At 41.2% G+C, this 15,232-nt stretch overlaps 1 protein-coding gene across 1 annotated transcript in view; it reads left to right on the top strand.

Annotated features, from left to right (window-relative positions):
• Nucleotides 1-12,418, top strand: part of LOC142383648 (Golgi apparatus protein 1-like) — a 49,131-nt gene extending 36,713 nt beyond the window's left edge. The window contains exons 17-25 of the mRNA XM_075469270.1: nucleotides 728-820; nucleotides 1,332-1,469; nucleotides 4,704-4,827; nucleotides 4,926-5,068; nucleotides 6,100-6,201; nucleotides 7,427-7,534; nucleotides 8,162-8,282; nucleotides 8,551-8,657; nucleotides 9,502-12,418. Coding sequence (XP_075325385.1) covers nucleotides 728-820; nucleotides 1,332-1,469; nucleotides 4,704-4,827; nucleotides 4,926-5,068; nucleotides 6,100-6,201; nucleotides 7,427-7,534; nucleotides 8,162-8,282; nucleotides 8,551-8,657; nucleotides 9,502-9,669 — 1,104 coding nt within the window. The 3' untranslated portion in view covers nucleotides 9,670-12,418. The remainder of the gene's footprint in view (nucleotides 1-727; nucleotides 821-1,331; nucleotides 1,470-4,703; nucleotides 4,828-4,925; nucleotides 5,069-6,099; nucleotides 6,202-7,426; nucleotides 7,535-8,161; nucleotides 8,283-8,550; nucleotides 8,658-9,501) is intronic.
• Nucleotides 12,419-15,232: the final 2,814 nt, after the last annotated feature.

Genomic DNA, 15,232 nt, shown 5'->3' with positions numbered 1-15,232 from the left:
CCTGGATTTAAAAATGTCTCCATTTGGTGAAAGTTTAATCTCCACTGGCAGTTTGTTCCACTTGTTTGCAGTAGAACAGCTAAATGCTGCTTCTCCATGTTTAGTCTGGACTCTGGACTGGACCAGCTGACCTGAGTCCTTGGATCTAAGAGCTCTGCTGGCTTTATATTCTCGGAACATATCACAGATGTATTTTTGGCCCAAATAAATGTTTCCGTCTGAATGTTTGACAGCAGCCATAACTGAAAGAAAATGACCATTTCTTCTCGACAAAAAGATAACATTTTTATCTTACATGATAAAAATGTTATTGACACTCACTTAACAAATATCACTCATCACAAACTGATCAACAGGAAGTAAGACTGTGATTACGAGAAACAATTAGGGAGATAGTGAAAAATGGCACTTCCCTGTATCAGTACATTTGAATTAATATCTGTGAGGACAAAATGCGCCTCCCAGACTTGATTGAGACATGTTTAGAACTATTAAAACAGCTGTTATTATGACACCAAAAAAATTTGGGCAAACAGAAAACAAGTCGGCATTGAAACTTTTAAATCAAAAAGAATGTGTGTCTATTTGGGCAGTTCTTGTGTTTACAGCAATGGTAAGATGGGTGGATTTGATGTATGTCTTATTGAACCTGAGGAGATTCTTTTTCTGTCCTGCATAAGATAAAGTTTCTGTTTGTTTGTGTTCTGTGAATCCGCCCTGTTTGTAGTCTGAGGACATCCGTCTGGAACCGGAGTTGTACGACTCCTGCAAGCAGGACATCAACCGGCTGTGTCAGAACGTGGCTTTTGGCAACGCACAGGTCAGCAGCCAATCAAACCCTTTGGGGCTCGTTTACTTAACAAGGACATAATTATACTTGTTGAGGAATCATTTTACCTCAACAAAGATGGGGAAAAAAAAGAAACTATGAAAAGCTAATTAGTGTGTAGGCTGGGGTTAAGGGCAGTTACGTGTTTTTAAACCAGCAAGGAACACACTACTTCAACCAAAACTGCTGTCGTCATTCAGCAGATTTACATATCTGTCGGTAGCTCCCTTTGCTATGCCGGGTTGAATTTATTAGTAGATTTTTTTTCACTGTGGATGTTGGATGGCTGGAGGACTTAAGTGTAGCAGGTGAAATTGAGACCATCAAAGTTTTACTATTATTATTATTATTATTATTATTATTATTATTATTATAATAATATATCTTGTTTTATTTTGAAGACTGAAATCTTATTGTCTTTATAGACTCTACAGTTGAAGAGTTATGCTCTGTAGTATCTATTGTTTCAGTAACAAATCTGCCTCTTTCCATCTCTCTGCAGGTTATTGAGTGTCTGAAGGAGAATAAGCGGCAGCTAACCCAGCGTTGCCACCAAAGGATCTTCAGACTTCAGGAGGTGGAGATGGTTGATCCAGAACTGGACTATCAACTGATGAGAGTCTGCAAGCACATGATCAGGGTAAGCCAGTAAAACCTTGTCATAGGAAAGAATGGCCTCCTGATTTCTCGGGACATTTCATTGAACATCTCACAATAGGATGCAAAAAAAAAAAAAAAATGTAAGTGTACTAGGGCTGGGTGGTATACCAACTTTCTTGATTCAGATTGTTATTTTTTCCAAAAGAGCTATAAAATCAGACAATACTGTTTTTTTTTTTTTTTTTTACAGATACACTATATTGCCAAAAGTATTCACTCACAAATCCAAATAATTAAATGCAGGTGTTCCAACCACTTCCATGGCCACAGGTATATAAACTCAAGCACCTGGGCATGCAGACTGCTTCTGCAAACATCTGTGAAAGAATGGCTCGCTCTCAGGAGCTCAGTGAATCCCAGCGTGGTACCATGATAGGATGCCACCTGTGCAACAAGTCTAGTGGTGAAATTTCATCATGAACTATAACAAAGTTGAGGCGATTGGGAACGACAGCAGCTCAGCCAGCAAGTGTTCGCCCACGTAAAAATGACAGAGCGGGGTCAGAGGATGCTGAGGCTGATAGTGCTCAGAGGTCGCCAACTTTATGCAGTCAGTCGCTACAGACCTTCAAGCTTCATGTGGCCTTCAGCTCAAGAACAGTGCGTAGAGAGCTTCATGGAATGGGTTTCCATGGCCGAGCAGCTGCATCCAAGCTGGGGATGTGCGATTCAATCGTTCAAAACTCGAGATTCTTTTTACTGACTCGGGAGTTATGAGTCATTGTCTCCACTAACTCGTTCACTGACTCACCGCTGCTCCTGCCAGCTAACTGCAAAGAGGAGACAAGCCACACAACTGTTATTCTAACTGTAGTTGCGTAAACGTATCAAGCTAATTTCTGTATTAGCTCCGTGGCTGAAGCGACGGCTCTGCTCCAGCTCCCAGCTCGTAGAGCCCCTCCCTTACCCGAGACACTCGCCAACTCGCTGCTCTGCACATTTCAGGATTCAAGACTCACGATTCAAGACTCACGATTCAGGACTCACGATTCAGGACTCACGATTCAGGACTCACGATTCAGGACTCACGATTCAGGACTCACGATTCAGGACTCACGATTCATACCCGACTCGCGGTTCACAGGCAGTTTACAGCTCTCTCGCTCCCGGCATTCTGTGGAGCACACTCTGGGTGACTGATTCAAGTGACTCAAAAACCCGATTCACTTTGGTGAGTGATTCATACAAACTCGAGTCAGTAGAAGGAATCGAGTATCCCATCACTAATCCAAGCCATACATCACCAAATGCAATGCAAAGCGTCGGATGCAGTGGCCCCTTAGTTCCAGTGAAAGGAACTCTGAACGCTTCAGCATACCAATTTCATGCTCCAACTTTGTGGAAACAGTTTGGGGATGGCCCCTTCCTGTTCCAACATGACTGTTGGAACCAGTGCGCAAAGCAAGGCCCATAAAGACATGGATGAGCCAGTTTGGTGTGGAAGAACCTGACTGGCCTGCACAGAGTCCTGACCTCAACCCGATAGAACACCTTTGGATGAATTAGAGCAGAGACTGTGAGCCAGGCCTTCTGTGCAACATCAGTGTCTGACCTCACAGATGAGCTTCTGGAAGAATGGTCAAAAACTCCCATAAACACTCCTACACCTTGTGGAAAGCTTGCCCAGAAGAGTTGACCCACCCTTTGCAGCTATAACAGCTTCAACGTCATATTAACCCATTTAGACCTGGAAAGCATTGCCGCATTTCTACCTTTAAAGCCGGGGGCGCTGTTGCGTTATTCTACCTTTAAGGCCGGGAAAGCGTACACGTCTTTTTCAGACGGTAGCGATTGTGAGGAGTTTCTTGGCTTTGATGATGCTGATGAACGTGCTGACCCAATTGATCGAGATTTATGGCTAGCACATATGTTTGAAGATGACGATAACGACGAGGATGATTTTGAAGGGTTTGAATGTGAGTGGAAGACTGACAATTGCCACCGTAATCGACGGAGAGATTTCAACCGCACACCAGGGGTGAAAGTCGATTTACCTGCAGATGCCACATCGTTGCAGGAATTTAATCATATTTTTACTGAGGAGCTTTGGGCGCATCTCGTTTTCGAGACGAATAGATACAGTGAGCAGGTACTTCAGACTCCAGCTCGAGCAAAGATGGCAAGGTGGTCACACGTAACTGTGCCGGAGATGAAAACGTTTATTGGAACGTGTATGGGCATGGGACTCCTTGTGCTGCCAGTACGAAGAGATTACTGGCAATTAAATAAATAATTTAAATAGAAAATTAAATTTTATTTTATTACTGTTTTCTAATTGAAAATAGTGCTGTTCCTGCACTTTAATTTTTACATTTTCTATTTTCGTGAAGGTGTATGTAAATAAACTTAATTTCAAAAGAAAGCCACAGGTGTAAGCTATCAAATACTTTTTGAATTTTGTTTCTATCTGCTACAGAGGCTGAGAAATCAATCATTTAGTAGGCATTGACACAATTGCTGAATTTCCAGAAAAAGGTTTTAGGGGGTCTTTGTGAAATCGCCCATAGGTTTTACAGGCATTCTTTTCCAGGCGTTTTAGGCCTAAATGGGTTAAACCCTATGGATTAAGAATGGGATGTTACTGAAGTTCATATGTATGTAAAGGCAGATGAGCCAATACTTTTGGCAATATAATGTATGTCTGATGCTGTTTCTCCTATAAAACCGTGTCAGTTTGCCGAGAAACCAGCTGAGCTGCAGACTGCTTACAGCTTCTTCTTTTTTTTTTTTCCAACTTGGCAACTTTGTCCCCATGTCGTTTTTTTTTTTTTTTTTTTTTCAAAATAGCAAATGTTGTTTTGATATATAAATTTTTTTTTTAGCTTATTTTTATAGTGACGTGTTGGACAAACTCCATCTAAAATCTGTTGAAGAGTCTCATCAGAACAGGCCAGCAAACCTTAGCATACACTTTCCACTCCTGCCTCTTTCTGTCCTACAAACTAACATTCTGAGTATTATTTTTCATCAAAGTACTTCCAAAATCCAAACCCAAAAGATGATTTTTTTTTTAAAATTTTTTTATTTAAGCATTCATAAATGTAACTGGGAAGAGTTTTTTTTTTTTTTTTTTTTTTATCAAGAATGCAGTTGTGAGTGTATATGTGTATATTTTGCTACGGTTGTGTTATTATGTTATATTATGTTTGTGTCTTTATTTCAAGTTTGTGTACGAGGTTTGGTCTAAAATGTAACAAGTGTTTCATATGTTTAGCGGTTCTGTACAGAGTCGGAGGGGAAAAACGTTCTTCAGTGTCTGAAACAGAACAAGAACAGCGAGCTGATGGATCCTAAATGCAAACAGATGATCACTAAGAGACAGATCACCCAGAACACAGGTACACATGTGCAGACGCGGTCTGTGTCCTGTCGTTGAATGTGGCGTTATACTACAAAGGTGAAAAAGTCTAAAAATGTTGTACGTGTGTTTGTCCAGACTACAGATTGAACCCAGTCCTGAGGAAGGCCTGTAAAGCCGACATCCCAAAGTTCTGTCAGTCCATCCTGAACAAGGCCGCAGCTGACTCTGAGCTGGAGGGTCAGGTCATTTCCTGCCTCAAGCTCAAATATGCTGACCAGGTCTGAGCCATGACATGAATGTTTGACACATATCTTCAACCCTACAGTACAAAAGTTTAATATCGTCACTGATGTTTCAAGAGGAACGCTATAATATTGTTTTTTGTGTTCATATGATATTAAATATTTTTGATTGATGCAGGCACTGTTTAGTTATTTTATGTCCCAATTAGCCATAACAAAATAAAATATCTACAAAACAATATAGTTAATGTTCCCTTGGGGGAATTAGTCTGATAGATTCAAGTGCTATCACATTAGACGAAAGATCAATACGTGCAGTATAAGAGCAGACAATAATCCACCTGTAACCAGAGATGAATTTAGAGAGATTTTTTTTTTTTTTTTTTGTTCTCATCCGGTTCCGACACCTAGATTTAGATTTGTGCAGATACAGATGCGTTCCAATACTAGAGCTTTTTGTTAGATTTATGGGGCCATACTCATGTTATAGCAGCAAAAGGATAACAAACAGCAGCATAGATAGTCTCATGAATTTAAATACAAGATGTAAGAAATGAATAAAAATTGCCCGTTAGCATTTAAACAGTAATGAATAATAACAGGATTATCACAAAGTGAAAACTACAGTTAAGGTTTTATAAAAAGGTCTCGGCAGTTAATGGTCTGAAAAGCCATGAAATCCACCTACAGTAACGGACAGTTATTAAGTGCAGCTGTTCTGGTGCATGCAGCTCTACAGTCAAATCAGATTCGACATTTTTAGGGAGTAAAACAAATTTAAAAAATCTATATATGTATTTGGAAATTTCAAACCATCTTTACCACATTTATCAAGTCAACTGCAATGTTATTCAGTAGTAAGTTTGGATAAGGCAGTCTGTGCCTATCTTGCCTCAGATCTTTCCAACATGAATCCAACATATTCCTCACAAGATGGTGGCTGATTGTTCAGTATATTGAAATAGAGAAACCTTTTTGTTATCCATTTAGCCTCGGTGTCTGCTGCATGGAGTTCTCCTCAGTTGTTAAAAACACAACTTTTCTGTTTGTGTGGGTCGGTGTTGCAGCGTTTGTCTCCCGACTGTGAGGATCAGATCCGGGTCATCTTGCAGGAGTCCGCGCTGGACTACAGGCTGGACCCTCAGCTGCAGATCCACTGCACACAAGAGGTTCAGGACTTTCTGCTTTCACATTTCCTGACTTTGTGATTATGGTTGAAAGATGTAACCTCAACTCTTTGATCCTGTTTGGAGCTAAACTAAATTGCATGAAATGTATTATTTGCTAGGGGCTCAAATGTTGCACTGTAGTCACCAGATAAGAAAGATGGAAGTATACACTGTTAATCAGTGGGCGAAACACCCTGAATCATTTGACTTTAACTGCAGAGTGGCTATTTGGCCAGCAGGGGGTGACAAATGTTTTCAATTTACATCTGCACACATTTTTAAATTAAAGGGATAGTTCGCCTCTTTTGACATGAAGCTGTATGACATCCCATATAGCAATATCATTTATGAACATTGACTTACCCCCCGCTGCGTCCTGTGACCCGAATTCCAGCTGAGTTTTGCGTTCCACGAAGGTAGTCCGACTAGTTGGCTGGGGTCAAAAAAATAAAGCGTTTTGCTTCTCAAAAAAATATGCGTTCAAAAGAGTAATACATTTGCATCACAAAATGTTGTCCAGGAAAAAGTCAGACCTCACTTCGCTTGGCGCTATTTTTGCCTCCCTTGATATCAATGCGTCCAATGTAAAACTGTGCAGACCGAAGAGCAGACCGAGCACTCCCCTGCTTCCGAGCAGTAAACACCGTAACAGGTGCAGCTATCGCTAGGTGGCTAGGGAGTGCTCGGTCTGCTCTTCGGTCTGCACAGTTTTACATTGGACGCATTGATATCAAGGGAAGCAAAAATAGCGCCAAGCGAAGTGAGGTCTGACTTTTTCCTGGACAACATTTTGTGATGCAAATGTATTACTCTTTTGAACGCATATTTTTTTGAGAAGCAAAACGCTTTATTTTTTTGACCCCAGCCAACTAGCCGGACTACCTTCGTGGAACGCAAAACTCAGCTGGAATTCGGCTCACAGGACGCAGCGGGGGGTAAGTCAATGTTCATAAATGATATTGCTATATGGGATGTCATACAGCTTCATGTCAAAAGAGGCGAACTATCCCTTTAAGCTAACCCAGATTTGTGTTGAGGTCGGTATTCAATAATTCAACAGTTCTTTTGTTTGGAACTTAACATATGAAGCCAGTGAGTAGCATGATGGCATATTTGGCCCTGCTGACAGTAAGCAGGCAGAAGCTTAGCTCAGAACTCCCGTTCTTTGTTCTTTCTTTCTTTGGACAGTTGACCTCTTTGTTAATGATCTTGTTTGTGTGTGTAGATCTCTAGTCTCTGTCCAGAGGAGGCTGCAGCTCAGGAGCAGACGGGACAAGTGGAGGAGTGTCTAAAAGTTAACCTCCTGAAGATCAAACAAGAGGGATGTAAGAAGGTAAACATCACTACCACCTTTTTGGCCACTCTTAAACGGCAAATCTCTTTATGCTTCTGATATGCAGACTGTAAAGAAACCGGTTTTCATTCAATTCGATTCAGTTTTATTTATATAGCGCCAAATCACAAAAAATGTCATCTCAAGGTACTTGTAAGATACAGTCCAATTCAAGCCAATTAGACTCCAGTTCATTGTAAGCATAATCCAATCCAATTAATTAAATTCAAAACTAGTCCAATTCATACATATAGAGCCAATTCAGAAACTATTTCCTAGCTAAGGAAACCAGCAGATTGCACTGAAACTTGTCTTCAGTCCAATCTCCCGTCCTGAGCGTGCCTGAGGCCACTGTGGAGAGGAACCTGCCATTGTTCTTATTTTAAACAGAACAATGTGGCTTCTTCACGCCAGAACTCACAACTTGACATTAAATGATGAATTTATAGAGTGGACAGAATATTTATTCATACACTATGAATATGTTATATGAATGAATGCTCTTGGTTAGTTTTCAACACTTGTCATGTTCATTATTTCCATACTCTTTGCTGTTGTTCATATCTCAAAGACTCCAGTTCATTGTCATCTTCCTCTTCTGTCCCCCCTTTCACCCTCCTCCCACAGGAGGTGTTGAACATGCTGAAGGAGAGTAAAGCTGACATCTTTGTCGACCCTGTCCTTCACACAGCCTGCGCTCTGGACATCAAACACCATTGTGCAGCCATCACACCTGGGAAAGGGCGTCGTGAGTCTCCCAACACACTTGTGCATGAATGAATGAATCAAAAAGAAAACATGGAGACAACATAAACATTTACTCCAAAGCAAAGCATCTAAAACATCAGAAAAGATTGAGATTAGGATTATTTCAACTGTCTCCCAAGTAGAAAGAATCGGAGTAAATGGATTTCACTTCATCTTAGTCTTAGTTGGCCTCTAACCTTTCTGTCTTTCATGTGAATTGAAGCAGCAACACAAAATGATGCAACCATGTATGTGCTGCTTCTCTTCAGAGATGTCGTGCCTCATGGAGGCGCTGCAGGACAAACGTGTTCGTCTGCAGCCAGAGTGCAAGAAGAGACTTCAGGATCGCATCGAAATGTGGAGCTACGCTGCCAAGGTACATGAACCACAACCTCTTCACCCTGCTCCAGAAAGCAGTCAACACTGGAAACACAGCTGGTGGGGATGTGATGGAGCAAGGCACATGTGACATTTTTCACACTAGAAGATGAACACAAACAGGCACTCTGCTGTTAGGTTTGCTCAGAGCTGTGGGGGAGTCCTTTATAGCTGCTTTCTCACACGCACAGCAGCCCTGAACTTTTGTAGAAATGGTAAATGGTCTGTACTTGTGTTGCACTTTTCTAGTCTCGCTGACACTCAAAGCGCTTCTAAAAGGTGCTGCATGCATGAACGCAAGCATATGCAACACTTGTTCCCAGCTTCTTGGGGAGACACTCTAGCAGTAACGTACTAACACCTCTAATGACTTGGGGGGAAAAACAGGGTGAGACCATAAGTGGAAACGGCAGCAAATCAAACCATGGATGACGTGGGGGCACCCAGGTTAGGGCACCAGTCCAGCACAGAGAGACCAGCCTTACAAACAATTATGCATGCTCACACGCACTCCTAGGGTCAGATTAGAATTACCCGAACATTCATGTTTTAAGCCAGAGAACGCCCCACAGAAAGACCCCAGTCGGGTTTCAAACCAGGAACCTTCCAGCTGTGAAGCAACAGTGCTAACCACCACCCAGCTGCAGATAAAGCTGATGCCTATGCTGTGGAGGAGGTTTTTTTTAAATGTGTAAGATCCATTCAAAGTGGCTCTGTGAGGCAGTTGATTTAAAAAGAATCTGTTCATTTGGAGCTGAATGGAGAGGTTGACTGACTTGCATGCTGTATTTGAAGGTGACGTTATTTTTTAATCCCTGTGCCGTCTTCACTCGTGACACCAGGTGGCTCCAGCTGAGGGGTTTTCGGACCTGGCCATGCAGGTGATGACCTCACCGTCCAAGAACTACATCTTGACTGTGATTGCTGCAGGTGTGGCCCTGCTCTTCGTAGTGGGGATGCTTTGTGGAAGATTCACCAAACGAGTCACTCAAGAGCTTAAGGACAGGTAGACCCCGCCCACTGCAGGGTCAGGATGTGGCCAAGAGAGAAATGAGCACCACTGAAAGGACTTCCCTATCATCCAGCTCTTGATGCTCCCTGCAGACCCCCATCTCAACCCTAAAAAGGCCACCGGGTCATCTCTTCTACTTCAGATCTTCCTCTCCCCACTTCATATGTTTCTCCCCCAGCCAGTTTTCAGCCATCATGTCTTTTTGCGTTGCTGCTTTTACATGGGAGTGACATGACCCGCAGTCTCACAGGTGAAGTGGGTGTGGCCTGCTGTAAGCACCCATTTTCAGGAGGCTTTACCCATTGCCTCCCCTTTCTTCTCTTTTTTTTTTTCTTCTCCTGAGTTCTGACACAAGGTGCTGTGTCCTCCTCACCTGATGTAGATGCAGTATTACTATGATTCCCTTCCTCTTTGCCCCCATGCTTTGGGGTATGGGTGAGAATGGGCAGTGGGGCTTGTAAGCAGAAGGGGTTGGATTTAAAAAATGTATGCCGAGCGGAGGTGGATAGAATCAGAATAAGTGTAAATGTGTAGAAAGTGGGATCGGGCAATGTTCATGTATAGAGCAGTTTAATGACTCCAGTATTTTAATGACAAAATTGTGAGTGTGTGTTTGTATGAAAGAGTGTATTATCCAAGCTGTCCTGCTAAATGTTTTTTTGGGGGGTCACTTTGCTGAAATGTGTGTTTTTGTTGCCGTGGGACTGCCAGGCAGGTGGTGCCAACCAGCTCGCCCTCCAACAGGCCGCATAGAATAAGGAGGGGCGGAGACGCTTGCATCACAAACACTACTCCAAACATTTTCCAATGTCAGCAATTATTTGCAGTTGATTTAGACATTTTTTTTCCCGCCTTTAGAAAGCATTAAATGGACGAGCGGAGTTCTCCTCTTTTGCAGTCCAACACATCCCAACCTGTGCCATAAACGCACCGTCTCCACCTGCTGCTGCATGGCCAGCCACCGTCACTATTCCCACTGTGGCTGGGACATTTGGTTCTGAGCAGATCAGATGAGCAAAGTGTCTTTCTTTTCCTTTCTTTAATGTAACCGGTTATGTGGCCGTCAGTGTTGTGCTGGTTGGTACAAGAAGCTGAAAGCAAAGAATTAAATAAAACCGAGTGATGACATCAAAACCCAGTTCAGATAAAAGATGTGAACATTTTTGTGGAAAGATGATACTGGAATCACTGCACATTTCTTGTTCGTTTTTTTTATTTTTTATTTTTTATATATATCTATGAATATATATATCTATCTATCTATATATATACATATATATATATATATATATATATATATATATAGATAGATAGATGGATATATATTCATAGATATATATATATATATCTATATATATATGTTGTTTTGTTATAGCCTTATTTATTTGTTTGCTAGTGGTCAATTTTTCTTTCTTTTTCATTTGAATGTTCTCTCTGGTTGCCTTTTCTCAGTCCTTGCTTCTCGCTGGGTGGGAGAGCAGGAAGGGGCGAGAGGGAAGAAATGGTGGGGGTGTGGTCCTGCCCCAGTGGGTCGCTGAAGCTTCATGTAGGACTGAACACCGCGTGAAAGGCCTTCAACAGACTTGCATAAGAGATGTTACACACTGCCTTGTTGTTTTTCTGTTGTCGCCTGGAGGTGAGAGAGGCAGAAAAATCGTGCAGTTGTTCCCCCAACTTTACTTACTCTAATTAAAACAGACTGTTTGATGAGCTGTTTAATGGATTGAAACTTCATTGTGAGCATCAGCTTGGTTACCTGACACACATTCTGAGCCTGTTTCACATTCTGCTTCCAACTTCTCCCATTAGTACTGTATTTTTTACTGGTGATGATTGATTTTTAGGTTACTCTGTGTTTTTCTCACACTTCATAACAGATATTTCAAGATGAACAGTTAGTAGTTTCAGCACCAAGGGGAAGCTGACCATTGTAACGGTTTTCCTGTCCACAGCCACAGAAAGTGATGCTGGCAGAAAGCGAAGAACTCTTGTTTTCTGGTCCTGGATCAGGATTTTTGGCGCTGGCCTGTTCTACCAGTGTTGGTTTGTTGTGTCACAGAATCCTGGCGTCAAATGGGTTTTTGGTCTCCGTTTAAGAGAGCCTGAAAAACGAATTCTGCTGGGAAAAGCCCCTTATTGTGTCTGAATGGAGCGATAAAGGATGGCTTTTCCTTTCCTGACGCGAGGCGATGCTGTGTGCGTTTGTAGGATGCTGAGCCATGACATGCTGTATGTACGTACCGTGCAGTAAAGCTGTACTTGGTGTGGTGAGTGATACCCCTCCTGCTTGTAAACTTTCTTCATTGAACTAAATTCTTTTCCCCCATCAGATTTTTTACTTTTGTTATCATTATTTTTTTCTTCTTTCAAAGCGTGCCTAATCACCATCCCACTTTGGGATCCCACTGTACAGAACATCCCAGAACCCCCTGCAGCACCAAGCAGAGGAATGTGTGAACATGTGAGTGCATTTGACTGTATGATGGACACGTGACTCCATTTGTGTGTTGCCCACAGTTTCTGCGACTGCGGGAAGCCGTGTGATCCTTTCTTTTCCAGAGTGATGGCTCCTCTTAAGTGTGTGATGAGATCTTCTGTAAACCATGTTGTGTGTTTATTTTGTCTGAATCCATGGAGCTCCTGATTGTCTTTTTTCCTTTTCCACTTGCATCTTATTTCCTTTGTTGCTCTGTACAGATGAAAATTGGACAGTTTGTTAATAATAATAAAGTCTGCAAGTTTTTTTATTCTGATGTCAGCTTCTTCTCTGAGCCATCTTTGCACACGAGGCTTGGGCTCCCCTGCGTTCATATTCAGAGAAGGACCCGAGTGCCAACATATTCCTTCACTGAGTTTTAGTTTTGCATACATGTTCTGATGCCTCTCACTCTGGCATCAAGCAAGGGTTAATCTACTGTTGAATAAAAAATGGCCTCTGGAATGTTCGATTAAACAAAATGTGCCGTTTCAGGAGATTCCTACGGAAGAGTATTAGGGCCAGGCATAAGAAAAAATATTTATATTTTGCCTGTCGAGAATAAAGTAATCTCGACATTTCAACTTTATTCTCGACATGTTGACTTTAATCTAGACAGGCAAAATGTTATTATTTTTTCTTATGCCTGGCCCTAATACTCTTCCGTAGATTCCTGTTCCATATTTTAAAATGAAAAATGTTTTTACGGTAGAATGTCAATCAGTTTTGGAGCGAGGTGGTGAAGGTGGAGGACTGTTGCTGCAGGTCTTTTTATGTCATTTAAGACTTTAAGGAGATGTTTGATGTTCTTGTTATCAACAACTTAGTCCTAAGGATCATCTCCATTAATATAAGGACATAGCTGCAATCTCACATTTTAGCTATAAACTTGAACACAATATTAACATGAGTGTTAAAAATTCAAACGGAATGAGCAGGACTTAGAAAAGCTTCTAAAGGTGGATGCCATGTTTCCTTCTGTCAGACTCCACACAGCTCCTCCTGCAGGCCTGGCTTTCACCAAAACTTACCGCACATGCCACGCTGCTTCAGAACACTGACCTGATGAGAATCAGTGGCTCGGTTTCAAATGAATTTCATGTCATGCCACTGACCTTTGAGTCATGCTGGATGTGCATTTCTGATGGACAAACTTAGGAAATAAACAGCATTAAAAAAGATACTTGGGTGGATGTTCTTGCTGCTATTAGTAACGGTCAGCCTTTAAGCTGTGGGTTCACCCTAATCTGCAACAACAAACTCAGCCATGTTGCATCTGTAACCATGGAAACATGAACGGTATCTACAAATCCCTTTAAGTGCACTTTAGATTTCAGCCCTCTTTTGTTTCATTTTTTTTTTTTTAAATGTCATCCTCTTTCCTCTGCAGCCTGTGGTTCTTCTACAGATCAACATGGTATAAACATTTGTGGACATCTCATCGAAGTCTGAAAATGTCCCCAGACTACGAGTGTCATTAGCGTGTTATGCAAGCACAGAACGGCACATGTTAAGTTATTCTCTACCCTCCTACACGAAGCAGTCTAAAAGCAGAATAAAGAATGTATTTTGAATGTTCAGCTGTGATGGGAGTGACATTCTTTTCTCAGCCTCTGGCAGGAGCTTCACTCTGTATATTTAGAGTATAATAATATTATCAAATAAGAAAATGATCATGAGCTTTATTAAATAGCTAAAGTTAAAGCATTTATTATTTATTTTTTTGCTTTTTTCTCAAGTTAAAAGGGTCAAATAAACACCATTGTCCATTTCTATGCTTAAATTGACACTTGCAGCTGCGTTTTAAACACGGTTCTCATTGAAAACTAATTAGTGCTCTTGGATTTTCTTGCAGAACAAAAGTGAAGTTAAAAAATAGTGCTGTAACACCTGTGTTGCAAACCTAAACACTCTGACATGAGATGGATTAACTTTCAGCAGGTTTGAGACTCGACTTGGTTAAGCATTAGCAGTACTGCTGGGTGTTTGCTTGTGCTCTTTAGCAGTTCCTTGACAAGCTCTCCGGATGCCACTGCTTTTTGACAGGGATTTGACATGCTTGGAGGGTATTCTTGAATCACCACAACATCCACTTTATATTCTGTCTCAGTCACTTGGAGCTGAGAGCCACAGACGAAGCAGGAAAGCCAGATAACGCTGATCAGGGTGTCTATAGTAAGCATTTTGCCAAGAATAGAATAGAACTGAGTAGACTTAATTGTCATTGCACACCAGGGTACAACGAAATTGTTCGTGCTCCACAAAGACTTGTGCACTGAATAAACAAAATAAGATCAAATAAAAAGAGGAAGGTACAAAAAAATTATTCAAATTATACAGATGTGTATTCATATATACATGTACTGTGTATATACATAAACATATATACACCTAGATAAATGCGGCTGAGCCTTCTTCACCAGGACCTTGATACGGTGAAGTGATGCCAGTTAAACTGATTTTTCGTTTGTACCTGCAAATATCTTCATATGACTGATAATGTTAGAGGTGAATACAGCTGACCTCATGTTGTGAATCTGTTTGTGGTCTTCATACATTTGTGCTCTCCGTCTGTACATGAGTGTGAATGTCTGTACAAACATGCATTGTGTAAGCATATTCATATTTAATGTTTTGGTGTGTCTTGTCTGGCCCGTGGAAGCTTCAGGCTGTCTGACAGATTCGTGTAAAATTCTTCAGTTCGACAGAGCAAAACATGTCAAACTCACAGTTTCAGAGCAAAAGTACACAGAAGTACTAAAACTTTTTTAAAACATCCACAACTCTCTGAATTATAGCAGACCAGACATGAAAACTGTTAATGACACACTCATGGGAGTAACATGTTTATTCTGGTTACAAGAGAGTTCTTTTAGCAACATCATCAGAATACAAAGTACATTAACAGAACATCATTTAAAAATATAGCACAAATTCACCAAGTTCTGATTTAAGTAAATGTGAGATCTGTTCTGGAAATAAAGGGACAGAAGTCATTACTCTAAAATACTTTCCATTTATCATTCCAGGTTGATTTTCTTACACATCACTACAGTTACGGCAGTAATTAGTTGGTTAATGATGA

The sequence above is a fragment of the Odontesthes bonariensis genome, chromosome 7 (assembly GCF_027942865.1).
Source record: "Odontesthes bonariensis isolate fOdoBon6 chromosome 7, fOdoBon6.hap1, whole genome shotgun sequence".
NCBI classification, from domain to species: domain Eukaryota; kingdom Metazoa; phylum Chordata; class Actinopteri; order Atheriniformes; family Atherinopsidae; genus Odontesthes; species Odontesthes bonariensis.
The sequence above is the reverse complement of the archived record's forward strand: the minus strand, read 5'-3'. Positions and strand labels throughout refer to the sequence as shown.